General features: G+C 47.0%; 2 protein-coding genes across 7 annotated transcripts; one reads left to right on the plus strand and one right to left on the minus strand.

Moving 5' to 3' along the window:
• Positions 1-223: 223 nt before the first annotated feature.
• Positions 224-13,577, minus strand: LOC140702841 (uncharacterized). The gene is made up of 2 exons (XM_078382027.1): positions 11,531-13,577; positions 224-521 (listed from the first exon to the last, which is right to left on the minus strand). Exons 1-2 carry the CDS (start codon positions 11,708-11,710, stop codon positions 297-299), a joined length of 405 nt encoding a protein of 134 aa, XP_078238153.1. The 5' UTR covers positions 11,711-13,577; the 3' UTR covers positions 224-296.
• On the plus strand, positions 10,918-20,696 carry LOC110090509 (uncharacterized). Of its 6 annotated transcripts, none has more exons than XR_012082113.2 (4): positions 10,918-11,070; positions 13,812-14,849; positions 17,566-17,671; positions 18,718-20,696. XR_012082113.2 is itself a non-coding variant. In XM_072984324.2 (3 exons), the coding sequence occupies exon 2, from the start codon at positions 13,866-13,868 to the stop codon at positions 14,826-14,828; it is 963 nt and encodes a 320-aa protein (XP_072840425.1). In that variant the 5' UTR covers positions 10,918-11,070; positions 13,812-13,865; the 3' UTR covers positions 14,829-14,849; positions 18,718-20,696. The 6 variants fall into 6 exon arrangements, 4 of the variants coding, with proteins under 4 accessions (XP_072840425.1, XP_072840424.1, XP_072840422.1 ...); XR_012082112.2 differs by having other exon boundaries at positions 17,578-17,671; XM_072984324.2 differs by lacking the exon at positions 17,566-17,671.
• Positions 20,697-21,441: the final 745 nt, after the last annotated feature.

Raw genomic sequence — 21,441 nt, forward strand, 5'->3', positions numbered from 1 at the left:
TTCTTAGTACACAGATGGGATTCGGAGGTTGGAAAATTTGCTTTTGCTGGACTACACATCCAGAAACCCCTCCTTTCTCCGTGAAGGTGCTGGTTGGGGGATTCTGGGTCTTGTAGTCCACCAAAGGAATATTTCTGAGCTCCAGTGGGATTGCTGTCCCAAAAGGAGGCATGGAGATCGTCCCCGTAATCGGAAAGCAAATCATCGCTCCACAACTCAACCGCCGCTTGCTCTGCTGGCAACTTTATTCCTTCTCTCATTCTCTCCCTAGCGGGCCCCAGAGATGATGATGGCCCTTAATCCTCCTCAACAATATCATACACTGCCAGGTTGAAAGGCTTAAGAGTGCTCTCTTTGTCCTCCTGGCACTCCGAGGCCTTGCAGCTGCGGTGGCGCGCTGCCAGCCGCGCTTTACGGCTCCGGACCAGGGTCACCAGCTTCACCAGCTCCTGCTCCATCTGCGAGAAGGTTTGCCAAAGGCGGCTTTGCAGCTCCTCTTGGCTCACCAGCACATCTTCCGGCTGAGGAAAGAAGAAAGGAGAGAGAGAGAGAAATAAAGGGGTCTGGGTTTTAATATGAACTTTACAGAGGCTATCCAGGGTCTTTGAACCCCGGGGGGGGGGGGGATGTTCACTAAGCAGGTGCTCGTGCAAGATGGGGGAAATGGGGCAATTACTAGGGTCGTTACTAATGGATTAATGATTGGTTTCGCTACCAATGGGATTTGAGCCAAAAGTACCTATCATGTCTGTTAGGATACGTATTTTAACTTTTGCACATATGCACAGGAGAATGTAGTGCTCCGTGGCTTGTTTTCTTTGTACATTTGGAGACTGGTCTTTGATCGTATTAAAGACTTGACTAAAGTTGGGATTTCCGGGATTTCCTGGACTACACAAATTCTTCGTTTTGGGAGTTCCACCTGCCTTACAGGCACCTCACAAACACCTGGGAGACAGAGGTGTAAATTAGAAAGCCTTGAGGCTTAGCATCAGAAAGAAAACTTCCTGCTAATACCCGGGCAGGAAATTTGGGCAAAGTTTGGCCTAGCTAAACCTCAAGGCCTGGTCAGTTCAGGCATTTCTCCAGGTGCTTCGTGTACAGTATATGTGTTTGTCAAGTGCCTGCAAGTTAGGAGAATCAAGAATCATTGGTATTTGTAGTTCAGAAAAATCCAAATATCTCGTCCCTAGTTCTGAAACCTAGGCCTTTTTGCTGAAGAAAGAAGAAAGGAGAGAGAAAGTTTGGTCTGGGTTTTAATCCCAACTTTACATCCAAGGAGCTTGAACCCTGGAAGGGGAGGTTCACTAAGGATGTGTGTCATTTTTACTGTATGGTACTTTAATTTTCTATTGTTGTAAACTGCTTTGGTCCCACATCATCATCATCAACTGGAATAGACCCTACATATCATCACGTCCAGCCCCTGTCAAGCCAGTGAATCAAGGGAGACAGGAGCGGAAAACGTTTGGTAACCACTGAATGACTGGAGCTGTCGGAAGTTTGGTTTGTCTTTTTAAAAAGCAGCATGGAAAAGAGAGACGAGTTACCCAGAGAGAGATACACAACTGATTCGGGTCTTAATTCCCCCTCCTCTTCCGTAACAACCAGCCAAGAAGACGAGGAGGCAAGGGAGACAGACACAGCACCAAAAAATTGCAAGGGGCGATGTTTTACATTTTGTTTGTTTGTTTTGATGTTTCACATGCTGAAGGGAGAGGAAGTTGGAGTGCGGTGTAAGGGGGAGAGAGGGGAGGGAATGAATGATGATAGGAACCACGGATCCTTTGCCAGCTGTTGGCTTGTTGCCGTGGTTCCCAAACTGTGCGCCGCAGAAGTTCTGAGGATTGTCCTGTGTCCGCGGCTGGGTTTGGTGGCACCTGGAGGGGTGCTGTGGGCGCACAGTTTAGGAACCACTGCAGTAATTCTTTCAGCGCCTGAAAAACAAATTCGCCATAATTCATTATTAGGGGCAGCATTCCTATAACATGTTCATGGCCAGTCATCTTGTGGGTTAGTTGGGAACAAAATACTGTAGCAAACTTTGTGTTTCTTGTTATTTGGAAAGAACTCGGCTTCCCTGCCATCTAGCCAGGTTTGGTTATTGCTAGACGTTTTGCTTCTTCTCAAACCTAAACTTTATAGCATCTGCACCAGATCAAGAGGACCTGGAAAAATTACAAACCACTTGTAACTTGCTTGTAACTTTCTAGTGCTCTCATACAGGGCGTTACCCAACCCACACTGGTCATCGTCTTCACTTTATTGTTAATTTTGCTTACATTTTTTTAAAAAAGTATATTAAAAAATTTAAGAAGACAAAAATCCTGTGCCACCTTAAAGGCTACTTGCTTAACGTGGGCTTTCATGAACAGGTCTGAGGAAGTGGACTCTTGTCCATGAAAGCTCACATTAAAATATACCAGTTAGTGCTTAAGGTGCCACAACGTTTTTGTCTTTTTTATTTTATTTTATTTTCATTTGTTTTTGGCCTGACATGCTAGCATAGTTTAACATGGATAACTCTTCTAAAACTGTTTTAAAAAAAACATTTTAGAACTGATGAAAAATAATGACATAACATTATTGGGAGAGGAAATAAAAATTCATAGGACAATACCTTTAAAAGCCCTTTAAATGTCATGTTCAAAATCAATTGGAATTTTTTTTTCTTAGCCAGTAAAAGCCACCCACGTGGTGATGAGCTGGCTGGCCTTCCTGGGATCCTCAGCAAAACTTTGCACCACAAGACCTTCACCTTTTTCTCAGGGATCCCTTTCGACGGGGGCTTCTTTCCGAGCTTCTTCACAACAATCACCATCAGGAACACCATGGCCGAGCTAAGGGCCAGGCTTCCCCAAGACAGGAGGAGGGCCACATCCTCCGGCTGGACGTGGGCTACCGTAGGATATATGGCAGAGCAACCCACGAAAAACTGGAAAAGCCACATCAAGCCACGCATGGTGAAGGAGGCACTAAGAAGCCGAGTACCCAAAGCCCACGCTGGACATGGTCTGTGATGTCACAGACGAGCGGGGCGGCTGCGCTGGCCAGTAGAACGGGTGACATAGCGAGCGGATTCTGCTCTGGCCACTGGCCTCGGCCCAATTAGCAGGTGAGGAAGGAAGCAAAGAGAGCGACAGAGCCGGACGCTAGATGTTGGCTGTACCTCTTCTCTTTCTATCTCTTCCTCCCCAATAAAGTCTCTGCAGGCTTCTTGCCATTCAGATATGACATGTATATGTTTCTTATGGGTCTATTTTATAACAGATTAGTGTTCTTCACAGAATTTGTCTTTGCCTCCTTTATCAGCTGTTGTGGCATGTAATTTGGAAGGAAGGAAGGAAGGAAGGAAGGAAGGAAGGAAGTTCTTTGTTATCCAGCCATTGGTCTGAGCAGAATAATACGTAACAAGTTTAAATGGCATGATGTATCTTTAAAAAGACATTATCCATTAAAATAAAACTGGATACATCTTAGAACAATAAAATCAGATAAAATTTAAATTGAAGGTGCTATCAGATGGGCATTTGTCCTGCTTTTTGGTCTGCTGTGGAAACAGACAGGTTTTTTCCTTTTTCTGCTGGTCAGATGATGCAATTGCTGGAGTGAACCAGCCCATTTTCTTTATTTTTATTTTTATTTTATTTTATTTATTTATTTATTTATTTTGTATGTGTGGGTAGGATCACTCTGTTTCATTTCATTTCCATCCTGTGCCATCACTGGAATCAAACCAAAGGCAGCTTCCTCCTTTAATCTCCCAGCTGGTTTCAATATCACCATATCTTTAGTGGATTAAACAGACATCTTGATCACTTAATGATATGGGGAAACTGGAAAATTAAATTGGAAAATTAAACATTTCCTTCCTCTTCTCTGTCCTTGAGGCATATATATAAATCAGGGCAATGCTGATGCATCACTTGGAAAAAAAAATTTTTTAATTGAAACCTTTATCTCAGAAGCAGAAGGAAGACAGGAAGGTGCAAGGACACAGATTTGTTTACTCCTTAGCTGCTTTCTTAAGAAAGCAAGACCAAATGGAGTTGCTCGAGGTGTGTATGCCATTTGGATACAAGGATTACACCAAATGGCAGACCAGACCTCTACCAGAACTTAAATGACCATCTTTAACCTGCAGTTGAGCCTGTATACCCAAGCTCTAACAATCATAACACCACCGATATACAGGCGAGGAACTTAAAAATATTGTGGCACTACGGAATTGAATTAGCTTTGGGAAGGAATTAATAATTTATTTGTTTCCTGTGCCATAACAGAATACAGCATTGTGGCACAGGAAGTCACAAAGACGACATAAAAGATGTGTCCACAACGTAACATTAAAAGAATAAATTATACGAGATTTTAAAAACACGCAATACAACTATAATGAATAATTGATTAAATAAATTATGTATGGACAGTGACTAGAGTGACTAAGCCTGAGGCGAATATCTAAAGCCTTATCTGCAGCAGTGCCCTCAAGATGATGTCATTCTTGCAGGAAGCCTCGAGGGAACCTTCTAAGGGGGCATTGCATCACAATATGATGTCAGGTTTATAGGACGTGCCCACCGTCACAATTGGGATTATTGGCCAGCCCCCATTTATGTTTCCAATACAGTTGTGCCCCGCATTACGACAAATCAGCTTTATGATGATGTTATTGCAATCGCAATTGCGATCGCAAAAAATGGTCTAAATGGGGGAATTTTGCTTAGTGATGATCGGTTCCCTTCTTCGGGAACCGATTTTCGCTTTACGACAATCAAAAACAGCTGATCGTCGGGTTTTCAAAATGGCCACCGGGTACTTAAAATGGCTCCCCGCTGTGCTTAGGGACGTATTCCTCGCTATACAGGCACCGAAAATGGTCGCCGTATGGAGGATCTTTGCTGGACGGTGAGTTTTTAGCCCATTGGAACGCATTGAATGGTTTTCAATGCATTTCAATGGGTTTTTTAATTTCGCTTTACGACGTTTTTGCTTAACAGCAATTTTCCTGGAATGGATTATTGTCATTAAGCGAGGCACTGGCACCTGCCATGGTTAGTTCGGATCTGGTTAAGCACCAGTTTTTTCCTTGGGACATCAAAACCATAAGGGGATTGTACTGGATCGGGCACTAAGTTGAACAGATCTAGATTAGCAGTTGTTCACGCCTGACGCCACACCGTATCACCGTCAAAGTCTTCTCTGACTAGGGAGCCGGACCTTTCCCTATAGGAAAAAAAACAACCTTCCAAGGCTGTGAAAGGGAAGCTCTTGAACCTTATTCTAGTACAGAACAAACAATAACAATGGATAATTAAATCCTTCAGACACTTGGTCTGCTTACCAGGAAGAAGAAGAAAGGACAAACCGAGGGACACAAGTTTGCAAGCAGAGTCTGAAATCACCTCTCCAGACTCGGTACTGACATCTGCCATCGGTTTTGGGGACTCTCGTCTATAATTTTTTCTGCATTATCCATGAAGTGGTGGCGCTTAGGCTGAGGCAGCGGAATTTTGTCCACAAAAGCTTGCAATTGTTTGATTTTTTTAAAAAGTGGCCCGGTTAAAGGTCTCACCCACTCTTAGGTTCATGTGATCTGAGGGACCACATAGCCTTTTCCATGGAGACCTAAAGGCTGGTGTCCTTAATCCAGGACACAAGATGTTGCCTTGCCTGTTGGCGCACCTAAGAGACTGAACGTTCTTTAAATAGCCTCAGAGGTTGGGTTTTATTAGTGAGAGCATGAATCCTGCTGACAAGGGAGTAAAAGTCCCCGAAATGTATCTGCGTCAATCAGCCTCAGCCAGAATTGAAAGGCTAAAGACCATGTATTTGCAAAGGCTTTCACGGCCGGGATCTAATGCTTAGACCACAACAACAAGACACAATAATCACTCATCTCCTGAAAAGGACAAAAGCTGATCTCACAGCCCTAAATACTCCACTCCCAAGCCAACTACACCAGAGCACAGAGTACTGTCCTCTGAAGAGGCCGGCCACAGAGACTAGCGAAACGTCAGGAAGAACAACCGTCAGAACACGGCCAAAGAGCCCGAAAAACCCACAACAACCACTATAGACCATGCTTTGCTTTTTTACTGACAAACACCAGTTTCCGAGATGCAACACCCACACGAGATACACCTTTGTACCCGCTGGAGGGTGAATGAAGAAAGGAAAGAACAGCCTGTTAAATGGTAGAATCAAATTCTAGTATCCAGATTGGGATCCCACAACAGCATCTGGGCCAAAGATTTAGCCCTGAAGAGGAGCAGGCGTGAATGGTTGCTTGTTGGTATTATAAAAAGGCAGGTGATCATGTCAGCTCTACTTAGCACTGATTGTCTTGCCAAAGGTTTATAGGTTGCCCGCAATAAGGAAGACGGAAAGGCGACACTTACATACTTGTGTCCGCCGGCCGAATATCCCCTTTGCTCACAGAAAATAAAGTTTAACATATTTTATTACTATGATTGAGAGGGACGTGGTGGCGCTGCGGGCTAAACCACAGAAGCCTGTGCTGCAGGGTCAGAAGACCAGCAGTCGTAAGATGGAATCCACGCGATGGAGTGAGCGCCCGTCGCTTGTCCCAGCTCCCGCCCACCTAGCATGCAAATGCAAGTAGATAAATAGGGACCACCTCAGTGGGAAGGTCACAGCGTTCTGTGTCTAATTCGCACTGGCCATGTGACCACGGAAGATTGTCTACGGACAAGAACGCTGGCTCTATGGCTTGGAAACGGGGAATGAGCACCGCCTCCTAGAGTCGAACACGACTGGACAAAAATGGTCAAGGGGAACCTTTACCTTTACCTTATTACTATGATTGCAACTCCGTAAGGATGGTGTGCGATCTTTAATGCTCAAATTAAATCATAGTATGCCGAATAGTAGGCCTATCCTGGCTAATGAACGTGAGTCACTCACTGTCAGGATCTGAATGTTTCCTTCGGTCCTCCAGAGGACAGGAGCTGAAGTCGTGGATCCAAATGGCAAGAAAGGGGATTGCAAGCAAATCGTCGTCGTCGTCGTCATCTTAGAACGGCAGAGATAGAAGGGGCCAGTCCCGGTCCCATGGAATCCAGTCCCTGCCCAGGAGGCACCATGGGGGAATCAAACTCCCAACTACTGGCCTCTGAGCTATCTAGCAGTTCTACATTAGATTATCCTGACGGTGACAGCTATTCATGGACTACTTTGGAAAGTGGTGGATTTTCCTACGTTGCAGATGTTCCAGCACCTATCCGGGATGGTTTCGTAGTGGATTTCCTCTCCAGGCATGGGGCTGGACTCGTTGACCCCTGGGTTCACTTGTAGATCTTTTGTTCTGTGATCTTTCTAATTCTTTAAAAGACCCTGTTCAGGATTTTTCCTGAACCAGACTACTTCAGTTAGATAATGAGAAGCAAAACGTGCGGGCTCTTACAGTGGATCATTCACAGTAAATTAAATGGGGAAAGAAGTGGAGGGAGGGAGAAGAAATGTTGGCTGACGAATCTTAGAAACTGGCTGGGTGCAAGACAAAAATCGGAGTATACAGTTGCCACATCCAGAGTTGCAATATCCATGACAACATGTCACCTCCAGGAAGAAGGTAAGGAGATTCAAAAAGAGGAGTGAAGTGACCTGGGGGCTCCACAGAAGGAATTTATTTAATACACAATCACACTGAGCATGTGGTTTTACTACTACCAAGCTGCAGAGAGTTTCCATGACAGAGCAGGATTTGAACTCAGGGCTAGTCAGCCCCAGTCCATCCATTCTATCCACTTTGCTCCACTGGGCATCTGTGGTGCCAAACGCTCAACTTCTGTTTCTGTGGGGGTGCCCTCTGCAGGCTGTGTCTCAACACTGCAGTCTGCTGGCCTCTTGTCCACCAAATACCTAATTCACTTCGGTGCCATGTAGTGGTATCTGTTTTCTAGATATATCCGAGTCCTGCAGCTTGCTGAGGTTGCACCTTAAAGAACCTGTATCTGTGGTTATGACACTGTGTCACTGGAGACCAAGGCCGAGATCATCCTACTACGGTATTGTACTTGTTACTCCATATAAATTCAAAAGTTAGATGATGAAGAAAGCTACCAGGAAAAAAATAATAATCCATTTGTAATGTGGGTTTGGAGGACAGTATTACAGGCAGCACGGACTAGCAGGAAGACAAAGGAGTGGGGTTCTAGATTCCATCTCTAGAAGCAAAAAGGCACATCTTGAAAAGGGGCAACTCACTAAAAAGACAATACTGGGAAAACCGATTTTCACTTTTTCTTTAATCTTTCCATCTTGGCAAGGCTTTTATATATGCAATTTTTTTAATGTCCAATGCTTTTAAGATATAATTTGTTTTGTTTTATGTATGTAAGCCGCCCCGAGTAGACCTGGTCTAGAGGGGTGGGGTATAAATCTAATTAAAGTAAAAGTAAAGAAAAATTAAAGTCAGCAGGAGAAGAGGAAGACCCAACAAGAGATGGAAGGAAGCCACAGCTTTGAAATGACAAGAGCTGATCGGGGCAGTCGAGGGCAGGCCCTTTTGGAGATCATGCATCTATAGAGTCACCGTAAGTCAGAAGTGACCTGACAGCACAAAAAACAACAACAACACTGGGCTTGGAAATTCCTTGGTTAAGGAGTCTAATCAATCTGAGACTGCCAAAACTGACAAGAAGGAAAGGAAGAATGGATATTTTTTTAAAAAATGCTACGGTGCGTAACTTCAGACCGCCCCACACAGAAGATGAAGAAAGGTGTTGCCGCTGTGTGCACTATAGACACAAATTATGTTTGCACACCAGTATGCGGCTTTGCCCATCAATCCCCAAAGTTGTTATGGCCGTCCAAAACAGGCACACAGAACATGATTAATGCCTTGTTAATCTCCCAAATGATGAGAGACCACGGCTGTATGGATGCAAATAAAACATGGACATGGTTGACTTATGGATTTCCCGACGTTGCCCCTTCTCCTGCCTTCCCTCCAATGCCGAAGAACACAAAACCTGATGGTCAAATTTAGCAAACCTTCCCTTCGAGCCCACACTGCCGTTTTTAATAAAGCAGAAACAGGCCAGAGTTCGATGGGGATTCTACCAGAATTTTGAAAACCAGAAAACCCTCAAAATTAAGGCCTAGAACGAGCCGAGATGAAACAAGACGATATTTGATGAGCCCAGGTTTCTGCTCTTCCTGTCCTGGGCAAAAAAAAGCAGATTTAAGCTTCGCACGGCGCAGTGGCCTATCAAAGAGGGGGGAGCTGATACCTTGGAAAGCAGAATTGGGGTGACCTTAACAAATCGGAGAACTTAGCCAAAATTGGATTTTTAACTGGCAAAATATCCTGAACTGCCCTGCCCGGCTCTTTCTTCAGTTCAAGGTTGAGCCTTCCTCCATGGAGTCCATCCATTTCCACCTTGAGGCAGGGGGAGGAATATCGGGTAGGTGAGCCCTGATGATGCATGAAAAGGATTGAAGGATTCAACAAGAAGCCAGCCATGAGCCAGCAATGTGATGCAGCAGCAAAAGAAAGCCAATGCAATACGAGAGGGCATCGGTAGGGGTATAAGTGGCCAGATTGAGGGACACAACCGTATTCTCAGTTGGCTCTTGCTTGAAATGCAGAACGCTTCTCCCTCCAACGATACTGGGGTTGCAGGTGCCAGACCCTCGGGAAGCTCAAAATCTGTGTATAGTTCTTATGTCCCCCCCCCATACACAATTACAAAGCATAAACAGTTGATTCGCATACCGAGAATAGTTCTCTCTCCCGGGGTTCTCTTCCATAGTATTGACAATCCTTTCCATAAAATACCGTGTGTAATACAGTATTTTATTGTATTGAATTTTAATTGTTGCAAGCCGCCCAGAGACCTTTGGGAAGAGTGGGCAGCATATAAATTAAATAAATATAAATATAAATATAAATATAAATATAAATATAAATATAAATATAATAATAATAATAATAATAATAATAATAATAATAATAATAATAATAATAATAATAATAATAATAATAATAATAATAATAATAATAATAATAATAATAATAATAATAATAATAATAATAATAATAATAATAATAATAATAGAGCCTTAAAGGTCCTTATGACCCCTTGATGTAGAGGCTGAATCAGAGATGTTGTGTCTGGGGGCAAGTAGACCACGTTGGCGCCCTCGGTGCTTGAACTCATGCCCCTGGGTTCTGGGTGGCCAGGGGGCGCAGAATTTATTGGATATCTATTTATTTGTTTATTTATTTATCAAAATGATGTACATGCCTAACCAAAACACTGCTATTCAGACTCCTGCAGGTCAAGGGAGAAATGTAGTGTATCTCGTTTGGGCCACCACAGTATAAGAAGGATGCTGACAAACTGGGACGTGTCCGGTGGGATCAACCAAGATCCTCTGGAAGGGTCTGGAAACCCAAAATCTATGAGTAGATGAAGGAGGGGATTATAGAGTGGTCGTAAGACCAGATGGGCGGGGTATAAATAAAATAAATAAATATTTAGCCAGGAGAAGAGGAGGCCGAGGGACTCGGCCCTCAGCGGAAGGGTATAAGTAGCTTATTTTCTGGTGCTCCACAAGGGAGGTTCTGAGTTCAAATCAAGCCAACAGAGATTTCCCCGGAAATCTCTTAGCCCCCTCAGAGTGGTCGGATAGACCAGATGGGCGGGATATACAAATCAAATCAAATCAATAAATAAAAAATAAATGGTTTTTTTATTTTTAAATAATAAAATTATTATTTTATTTATTTATTATTATTTATGGTTGAGCGACACCCGGGCTGGATAGGAGGTGTGTGTGTGTGGGGGGGGGGATTCGCCGGGTTCACACGTGCAAACCGACGGGACGCGGGGAGGGCAGCGTTTCCGGCGGCGCGGCTCCTCCTCGGGAGACCCCTCCGCCCCCCCCCGTGCATGTGGTCACGTGATCCCGAGGAATCTTCCCCCCCCCATCATGGCGCGGTCCTAGGCGGCTTCGCCCTCTCGGCGGGTCCAGGCGAGCGAGCGAGCGAGCGCGGTTCGCCTTGCGTTGCCATTGCCTCGCAGAGAGGAGCCCCGACCGGTGAGTAAGGCGCTGCCTTTCTTCCAATGCTCGCGGGGCGTAGGGGGGTCGGGTCCCAATCCTCGCCCGGCTCCCGTTTCCTTCCTTCCGCAGTCCAGCAACACCAACCCTTCCCCCCCCCATTTTGCCTGATCCGAAGTAAGGGGCCTTCTCTCTCTCTCTCTGCCCCTTTGGTCGGATTGGGGCCCCCGTCTCGCCCACCTCCTTCCTTGGGAGCGCCCGAGCTCCACCTCCCGGGGGGGGGAGGCGAAGGAGAAGCGCAAGGGGGGGTCCTTTAGGGGGAGGGAGGGGGAGGAGCTGCCTCGGACCCCTCACTGGGGAGGGGGTGGTGGGGGTGGAGGAGGAAATGGGGGGAATGAATGTTTGGGGGGGTGTCTCTCCCCCCCAAAGAATGCCTCCCTTTTCCTCTGGGCTCGTTGGGGCTTTTTTCCCCTCTCTTGTCACCTTGCGACCGGCCTACCTTGTCAGTCTGTTGTGATGGGGAGGAGAGCAGGAAAAAGGTGGCTATAAAAGCAATGAACAGGCACGGAGAGCAAGAGGTGCTGCAGACGCCGCCCGGATCTGCCTTAAACCCCCCCCCAGCGACTGAAATCTGATGGGTTGCGGGGTCCTTGGCGTGTTCTTGGATTTCGGCTCGCATCCGCCTGGCCTGTGAAGAAGGAAAAAATGGGAAGCATCTCAAGGACACCCACCACCCTAACCACCACCACCACCTCCGGGCATCCCGCCTGAGCTTTCCAAGCTGCTCTTCTAGAGCCTTGCCTAAAGAAGCGCTCTGTGTAGTTGGAAGGCTGGCACCAGGGCAGTGCCGTTGAGTGTTATGGCATCCCTCGGTTTGCTGGTGCCATGCTTTCCCAGAGCAGCCTCTGATACATCCACAGAACAGCACATTTTGCAGTGCTGTGACACTGATAAACGCAATTAAAAACGCCAGGCGATAGCAACCGTGTTAATAGCGTAGTGGGACAGGTTGTACTTGATCTGCAGGGCACAGAGAAGGCCCCAAACCCGCCATGTTTCTCTGAACATCAGTTGCTGGGGAACATGGGTACACTTGTACTTACAGCCTGCTTACAGGCTTTCCTGACGCATCTGGGGTGTGGTCTTTGTGAGCAGTACGGTAGTAATAAATTTGGAAGTTGAAAGTACACGTTGTAACAATCCCCTTACCCCACAAAGAGAGTCTAATCATGCAAGTAGCTGAATAGGGCCATATCCCGAGAAGCAGGTCTTTTGTATAGTTCATGGAGCTTAATTGCACATTCAGAATCGAGCTGTTCTCAAATACTTGGCGTCGCAACAGGAATCCCTTGCAAAACCATCCTTTTCCAATCCATTTGGTTCCCAGCGGCTGCAGCGAAGCTCAGGGTGAACGCCAGGGCAGGACGAGATGATTGTATCATGTTCCCGATACTTCGTACCTTAGAAAAATCCCTGAATATTGTCCTTGTGGCTCCATGACACCACAACTTTCGAGAAGCAGGAAGATGGAGTAGAAGGGCTCTTTGTGATCCAGTGGGACTCATTTTATGGTTTTTCTGTCTGAATCCTTGGAGAGTGAGATTTTATTTAGTCTTTGTATTTCACCTTTCCTCTTGTAAGCTCAAAGTAGTGCAGAGGGATTTCCTTCCCTGCCCTGGATGATCTTCATGACAAGCCTGTGAGGTAGGTCACAGAGAGATCATTACCCAGTGAGTTTTTATATCTCACCCAAGGCTCGAACCCAGACCATCCAGGACCTTGCCCAATTGGGAACGCACAACTCCTTAGACCATATAGTCCATAACAAGTGGCATGCTGAGGTCTGTAGTTCCACAGGATATGGAGAACTACCTATTTCTCATTGCTGTTGTAGCAGTGGCATCAATAAGGGCCCTTTGACACCCGGGAGAGCTCCTCTTAGACAGAACTACCCCACGTCGGTGTATGTTGTTTGACCACCGTTCAGGAGATCTGGATTCAAATCCCCATTAGGCATGGAACTCACAGAAATGACCTTGGGCTAGTGGCCGTCTCTCAGCCTGGCCTTCCTTACAGGGCTGGTTGTGAAGACAGAGGGAGGAAGAGGAGAGCCGTATACTGGAGAAAAGGTGGGATGTCAGGATAACAAGCAAATCATCATCGTCTTAGAACTGCAAAACTGGAAGGGACGTTATGGGTCATCGAGCCCACATCCTGTCAAGGAGACACAGCAGGAATTCGAATTCCCAGCCTCTGGTTCCACAGCCAGAGACCTCAGCCACTGAAATGTCCAGCAGCTCAAGCCAGCGTAGTAAGGGATTAGGAGAGTGGAAGGCCAAAAATATTTAGGGGGCAACACAAGTGTAAGACAACGATGCAAGGTGATTCTGCTACCATTATTTTCCATATAAAACATTCTGTGATCATTTCTCATGTGAAGCCGTGTGGATACAAAGCCGGCCTTTATGAAAAGGTGAGCGAGTTTGGTGTAGAGGCCGGACTGGTGGATGGGGACCCCTCCATTGAAATCCCCATTGGGACACGAAACACCCTGAGTGGCCTTAGACCGGCCACAGTCTCTCTCAGCGTGACCTACCTCACAGGGCTGTTGTGTGGACAGGGTGGAAGGGAGGGAGGGCCGGGTGATAGTACCTTCAGTGGGTTGGAGGAAAGGTGGGGTGTCGTGGAAGCAAGGAAGGCGGGTGAGGATGAGAAGAGACGAGGAAGCCTCTGGGTGGGACTGTTTCTAAATCCCTTTCCTTCCTTCTGTTTCCTCAAAGCGACTAGTGACGCGGCCTCCCTTCCCCGCTGCCAGCCAGCCAGCCAGCCGGGCCATGGTGAAGATCTTCGTCGGGGGCTTGTCCCCCGTGGTCATGGCGGAGGAGCTGAAGAAGCTGTTCGAGCAGTACGGGCAGGTGAACGAGTGCGACATCTTGAAGAACTTCGCCTTCGTCCACATGGAGAAGGAGGACGAGGCCCACCAGGCCATCAGCGCCCTCCACAAGAGCGAGTTCTACGGGGCCCACCTGACGGTGGAGTACGCCACCTCCAAGATCCGCAACGCCACCAAGATCTACGTGGGGAACGTCTCGGCCAAGGCCACCACCTCCCAGATCCGGCAGCTCTTCGAGCGGTTCGGCAAAGTGGTGGAGTGCGACATCGTGAAGAACTACGCCTTCGTCCACATGGCCAAGGAGCGGGAAGCCATGGACGCCATCTTGAACCTCAACGACACCCCCTTGGAGGACCAGAAGATCTTCGTCACCCTCTCCAAGAGCAACAGCTCCCTCCGGGCCGCCAAGGTGGCTGCCGTGGCCGCCCCAGCGCCCCCAGCCGCCAGCTACTACTTCCCTCGGGGGCGCATTGCGGCTCCCGCAACGGCCTACGCCCCCTATTGCGCCAGAGCTTGGTACGACCGAGAGTACTGTGACCGCTACTCCTACGAGCTCTGCGACCGGGCCCGGGCCGCCTACGACCGGGCCTCCTTGCCCGCTCCTCCCCCGCCAGCCGCTTATAGGGAGAGGAGCCCCGTGGGGAGGCGGACAGCGACCTCGACTGCGGTGGTGGCCCAGTACGCCGACCCTTATGCAGCCGCTGCGGCCGCTGCGGCCGCGGCAGCAGCCGCCACTGCCGCCAACCAGACCTACAGCCAGGCCTACAACCAGCCCGGGTATGCTGCGGCTGCGGCCGCTGCAGCCACGTATTCCCAGTACAGCATTGGCACCGCCTATAACGTGGCCGAATACTACGAGAGGTACGCCAGTGCCTACGCTGCCCAGTACGCGCAGACATTCTGAGCGCGCTGCAGTCCCACAGCAGTAAGTGTCTCGAAAGCCTCCGTGGCGTGTTGGGGGAGGGCTGTGTGGGTTTGGAGTGGGGGGATTTCTATGGGTTTGCTGTTTTTGTCGGGAGCGGGTTGAGTGTCCTGGGAAGAGTTCTTGATCTCTACAGTGCACCCACCTTCCGCCACATGTCTCCTCCCCCCTTGCTGAAAAAAAAAAAACCTAGAGGGAGGGTACTGGTTAAAAATTAAATTGTTGCCTTGACCCATTTGGTTTTTCATTAATGAGTGAAAAAAAGCATTGCTTGTTTAAATATTAAAATGCCAGATGCTAAAATGCCGTTCTAACACTTGCTGTTACAGTAACTCATTACAAATCATTCTTGGTTATCAAAAGTGTCTTAGAGTTTAACAGTTTAGCAGATTACAGTGGTGCCTCGCATTACGAGTGCTCCGTTTGACGACGAAATCGCATCACGATGAAGCGATCGCGAAACAATGTTCCCTGTGGGGGAATTTCGCTTTGCGATGATCGGTCCCGTTTCACTAACCGATTATCACAAAGCAATGATTTTCAGCCAGCTGATCGGCGGTTTCAAAATGGCCGCCGGGTGAAAAACATGGCCGCCCGCTGTTTTCTGGCACGGATTCCTCGCTGCATGGGCAGCGAAAATGGCCGCGCTATGGAGAATCTTCGCTGGACGGTGAGTTTTAAGCCCCTAGGAATGCATTAATTGGGTTTTAATGCGTTTCTACGGCTTTTTAAAATCGCATGACGACATTTTCATTCGACAGCGATTTTTTCGGAACGAATTAACGTCATGCAAGGCACCACTGTAAATGAAAGAATCCAACCCATGGATTGCATTTCTTCATATTTAACCATCAATGAACGAGAGCTCCTAAATGATTCGATGTCAACGCATATGTGCAACAATTAAGATTTTTAACCTCTGCTTTTCCTCCTCCCCGTGCTGATAGAAAAATGTGCAGCAAATGCGGTACCCATCCAGCAATGCCTTTTCTTTGCTGTATGTGGCCGTGTTTCTTTTTGTACACAAGATTTCCACAGAGGCCAAAATCCTATTACATAACAGCCAGCGGTGTAAGCCTATGGCATAAATCTCAGTGGGGCATCAGCGAGTCTTGGTGAGACGGCATGAGGCAAGAAATGCAGATGTTATCTTCCCAACTAGTGCTACGTTACCGCTGAAATTTATTTTAATGCCAGTGCTGGCTGGATAGCTCAGTTGGTTCAGGTGGGCTGAGAATCCAGTTCCTCACTGGGAAGAGCCAGCCTGCGTGGCCTTGGGCGAGCTGCACAAGGGCACTGCCAAGGAGAACTGAAGGATAAAACCACTTCTGAATATTCTCTACCCTGAAAAGGGTTGCCATAAGTCAGAACTGATTTGATGGCCCATGATGATTATTATAATATTACAGTGGTGCCTCGCTTAGCGATCGCTCCGTTGAGCGACGAAATTGCTTAGCGACGGGGTTTTTGCAATCGCTTTTGCGATCGCTTTGCAATGGTCCCTATTGGGTTTTTTCGCTTCGCGATGATCGTGGGGAAGTGATCATTGCAAAGCGCCCATTTTCGCACAGCTGATCGGCGGTTTCAGAATGGCCGCTGGGTAAACAAAATGGCTGCCTGCTGTGTTTCCTCGCTTAAGAGGCACCAAAAATGGCCGCCCCGGAGGATCTTCGCTTAAAGGTGAGTTTTTAGCCCATAGGAACGCATTAATCGTGTTTTAATGCGTTTTTATTGGCTTTTTAATTTCTCTTAGCGATGAAATCGCTTAGCAATGTTTTTTCCGGAACGGATTAACGTCGCTAAGCAAGGCACCACTGTACAGTAGTGCATCACTTAACTATGTTAATTGGTTCCATTTTAAAAATCGTTATTTGAAAACATCGTTAAGTGAAACCCCATTTCCCATAGGAATGCATTGAAAACTGGTTAATCCGTTCCAATTGGAACGGATTGCCGTCCTTAAGTGAAAATCGGCATAGGAAACATCGTTGAGTGAAACACGGTTCCCCAATTGAAATACATTGAAGCCGACTCAATGCATTTGAATGGGTTTGCGAAGTCCCTTTTTGCTCCTGTAAAAGTGTCTTAAACTGTTTGAAACCTGTTAAATGCTTGCAATCGTTAGCCCACCTCCTGAAACCTAGGCAAACTTAATTTGGTGTTGTTCTGAGTCTTCGTTAATTTTTGGTGAATTTGTTTTATTCTCCATTGAAAGCCATTGGACTTTCAATGGCTTTCAATGGAGAAAACAAAAAATTCACCAAAAATTAACGAAGACTCAGAACAACACCAAATTAAGTTTGCCTAGGTTTCAGGAGGTGGGCTAACGATTGCAAGCATTTAAAACAGGTTTCAAACAGTTTAAGACACTTTTACAGGAGCGAAAACAGACATCGTTGAGTGAAAATCCCCCACAGAGAACATCGTTAAACGATGTGGAAAATTCCTAAAAGAAACCCATCAGTAAGCGAATTCTTCGTTAAGTGAGGCAATCGTTAAGCAAGGCACCACTATATTATTAATTCCAGTATAATTTCTTTAACTGGATTCTGGCCAACTTCTGTTTCTTTCTCTCTCTTTGTGTGTTATATATGTATCTATTTACATGTCTCTGTATGCACACAAAAGATCTTGTGTTGTGTTTTGCCTGTGGATATGTGTATCTTTATGTATACATATGTGTCCCCGATATACAAATGCATGCCCCTAAATTGTGTAGATTTCTTTGCAGGCTTCTCGCTGGTCACGCTGCCACAGAGTCTCTGAGGCCTTTTGCTGATCACACTCTCACCTCCACTGACTTTTTTCTTCAGCTTCTTCCCAAGGTTGGTGATGCTGCATTTTTTGGTTCTGTCCTTCCCCCCCCCGCCCCCCTTCCCGTTCCCTCCTGTTCTCTCTCCTGTCCTTAGCCTTGTTCTCCCCCCCCTTCCCCACCTCCCGGGCGCCGTTTCGATCCGGTCGTTACTTTAAAATAACCCCGACACCACGCCTGCTTCGAAGAACCGTCGCCCGCCTCGCCAGCCCTGCCGTGTGCGACTCTGCGATGGGCCGAAGACGGTTTTGCTCGTCCAAACGTTCCCGTTTCCCCCCCGAACTCTTTTCCTTGGGGCCCCAACTGAGAGGGGAAGGGGTCGCTCTCTCCGCCGGCTCATTCTTTGCTTGCTCCCGTGTCGTCGCGCGTCTCTTCCGACAGCCGAGCCGCTGCCGAGGCTTCTTTGCTTTGCTGTAATCTTGGGTATTCCTTTATATATATATATAAAAAAAAGGTGGAATTTTTTTTTGCCTTTGTACAACTGATTAATTGAGTTTGGTCTCATGGCAGCAACTTGTTTGCTTTTTTTTTAATTTTTAATGCTGACGATTAAATGCCTTTTTACAGAACCTCACGTCTTGTCGTAAACATCGGCGTCGCTTTAATTCTACCTTGTCCTCTGCCTCTTCCCCCTTGCCTGCCTGGATCCGCCTTCGCCTCCTCCACCCCTCGTTCTGCATGGGGGAAAACCAGCCACTTTCGCCCTCTGCAAAAACCTCCCATCTTCCGTCCTTTGTACCGTGTTTCCGCTGCAGTTTTTAACGTCCTCCCTCCCCTATGCTTGGCGTGAAGGGCCCCCCGCCCCTGTCCCCCCCCCGGTCCTTCCTCTTTCCCTTTTTCTCGGCTCTCTGTGGCTGCCACCACTAACGCCGTTCCAAGCTCAGAGAGTTAGGGGGGAGCCTTTGCCGGACCCGACGCCGCGCGCTCTCGTGCATACCCTGGACTGTCCTCTCTTTGGCTTTGCTCGTCTCAGGGCTGGCCCATACCCAGCCTGGATCAGGCCTCAGACACCTGGTAACCCTGTGTTTTTTTCCCCATTGACTCTCTTTCTGTGGACAGCTGATTCTGGAAGGAGGAAGGGGGTCGCGGATGCCCTGCAAAGCCGGCCCCGAAGCAACGCAGCCACGTCGGTTCTGCCCACTGGCCCGCTGACGAGACCGTGGAGCTACTCCAGGCCATCCGGAGTGAATATCTTAACTTTTCCCCCCACTCCCTTCGTCGGCGCTCTTAGAGTAGGCTCTGGAAGGGATGGGAAATAGGGCGGGATAGTTGGGAAGGGGTGGGAGCTCTCGTCCGGCGGTTCTGACTCTTGTGTCGGACCTCAGCTCCCAAGGCTGGCTCAAACGCCTGCTCAGGTAGGCCCCAAACCTTTGTCGTTCAGAGCTTGAAAGCCCCCACTGTCGGTGCAGCAGAGGCAGGACCCCGGGGGCTCACACGCCACTCCCAGCACCCTGGGGATCCCAGCTCACCCTGAGGTGTTGCTGTTCGTGTTTCTGGACTGCAGTTCAAAATTCTGCAAGATTTCCAGGAACTGCAGCCCACAAACCCAACTCCCCACACCTGCCGTTCTCCCGGGAGAAGGGCTTGTGAGTTATTTATTAGCACCACCAGGTCCTCCGACCTTTGCTTCCTCTTGTTGATTTTTTGTTGTTGCTTAAGCTACTGCCATGCTCTCTGGGAGTTGTAGTCATGCTGCCTATGAAGCTCTCTAGAGCGGTGGTTCCCAACCGTTGATCCTCAGATGTTCTTGGACTACAACTCCCAGAAATCCTGGCCGGCACACATAGGGTTGAAGGCTTCTGGGAGTTTTAGTCCAGAAGCATCTGGAGAATCAAGGTTGAGAACCACTGCTCTAGAGGCACCCCCCCCAAGGAATTACAATTCCTAGGAAGCATTGCAGCAGCCTGCTTCTTTCTTTCTTTCTTTCTTTCTTTCTTTCTTTCTTTCTTTCTTTCTTTCTTTCTTTCTTTCTTTCTTTCTTTCTTTCTTTCTTTCTTTCTTTCTTTCTTTCTTTCTTTCTTTCTTTCTTTCTTTCTTTTTCTTCCTTCCTTCCTTCTTTCCATCCTTCCTTCCTTTCTTCCTTTCTTCCTTCCTTCCTTCTTTCCTATTTCTTTCTCTCCCCCCTCCTCCCTCCCTCTTTCTCTTTCTCTTCCTTCCTTCCCTTCCAAGATCTGTCCAAGGTTCCTGTTTCTGCCCCCCATGACAGCTGGCAGCTTTCTTTCTGAGGTGGAAAGCAGGACGGATCTTGGCCTAGCTAAGCCTCAAAGCTTTTCCGTTGAGGCCTTTTCTCCCAGATGTATCCCATTTAGGTGTTACTAAGGCGTCTAAGTCAGTGGTCAGGGAACAGGGGTGAATTACCCCAAATGGGGTAAAAGTGAAAATCCTGAGGGTAAGGAACAGAGCGCTACCCCTCCCTCCCTCCCACCCCTGCAGCCAAACCTAAGATTGTAAGCCACCTCTCCCTGTTACTTCCTGGTTGCAGCAGGCACTTGTAAATCCTCCCTTCATTCAGAGATCGGAGATAAGCCTGCTTAATTGGCTACAGCTGTGGAATAGCCCCGAGCAATCAATCAATCCTGAGCTTTGAATGATTGCTTCCTCCGGAAATGAATGCAGGCAAGCAGGAGGCGGGAAAGGATCAAGTTAAGGAGGGGAAGGAAGGTGTGGGAGACCAAGGGCTTCATCAAGCTTATTTAAATGGATGGAGAAAATGGATAGAGAAAATGGATGGAGGATGGGTGGGTAGACAGATGTGTGTGTGTGAGTGAGAGAGACTGACTCAAAACTATGAAAAAAAGGAACAGGCAAGGCTTGAAAAAAGGGTGGTTTCATCAAATACTGTATCATTTCCTTCCTTTCAAATCAAGGGGGTAATGTTGGCTTATATAAAAAATTTTTTGGGGGGGGGGGTAAAAAAAAAGTTCCCTGACCCCTGATCTAAGTGGTAGATAGAACTCACGTATGACCACTAGAGGGTGGAAGAAGGATTTCATTGTAAAAGCAAATTATTTTTGTAAAATATATCTATATTAAGTGGATGTGTGTGCGTTTTTGTAGCCCTACAAAATCCAGGGCTGGACAAATAGAGGCTTGGCTCTCTGGAAGATTTCCCAACCCTGAGATATAGAAACTACAGATGGGCTTAAATGCACTGAATGCCAGAAATCTGGGAGTTAATAGGTGGATAATGAAAGCTAGCTGCAAAGCGTAAAACAGAACGCCTACAGCGTAGCATCTGTATCGAGAAAAGCTAGCACATATTTCACTTGATTGGTGGGCTTAGCTTCCGATAAAAAATCTAGCTGAGTTCACTTGAGTGACAGCTGAATCATAAAACCACATTTTTATTTGGTATCACCATATGATTAATAAATTCACTAAACAGAGCTAAATATTCATGCAATATCCATAGGCAGAAATACTACAACTGAAAATAATAACAAATAACAGGAGAGAAGGAAAAAAAGATACGAAGTATCAGATAAGTAAACTTTTGAAAATGGCTAAAGTTTAAAATTTTATTGTGAATCAAGCAAGGTAACTGTATCCCACTAAATGTTTCACCAAAGAAAGTTTTCTGCTAACACAAACAAACAAAAGGCAAGTTTCCAATCTATTTCCAGTCTTTCTCTTCCTTGTCAACTTCTCTCACATCAAAGCAACTGATTAAATTCCTCTTTTCACCATTTCATGCTCCGATATACTCTTCCAGTTCAGGAGCAGCAACCAAGGTCTTGTTACGGAGTTATTACCGTATGTATTTGTTTCTAACATTTATATACC

Source organism: Pogona vitticeps, chromosome 15 (genome assembly GCF_051106095.1).
Source record: "Pogona vitticeps strain Pit_001003342236 chromosome 15, PviZW2.1, whole genome shotgun sequence".
NCBI lineage: Eukaryota > Metazoa > Chordata > Lepidosauria > Squamata > Agamidae > Pogona > Pogona vitticeps.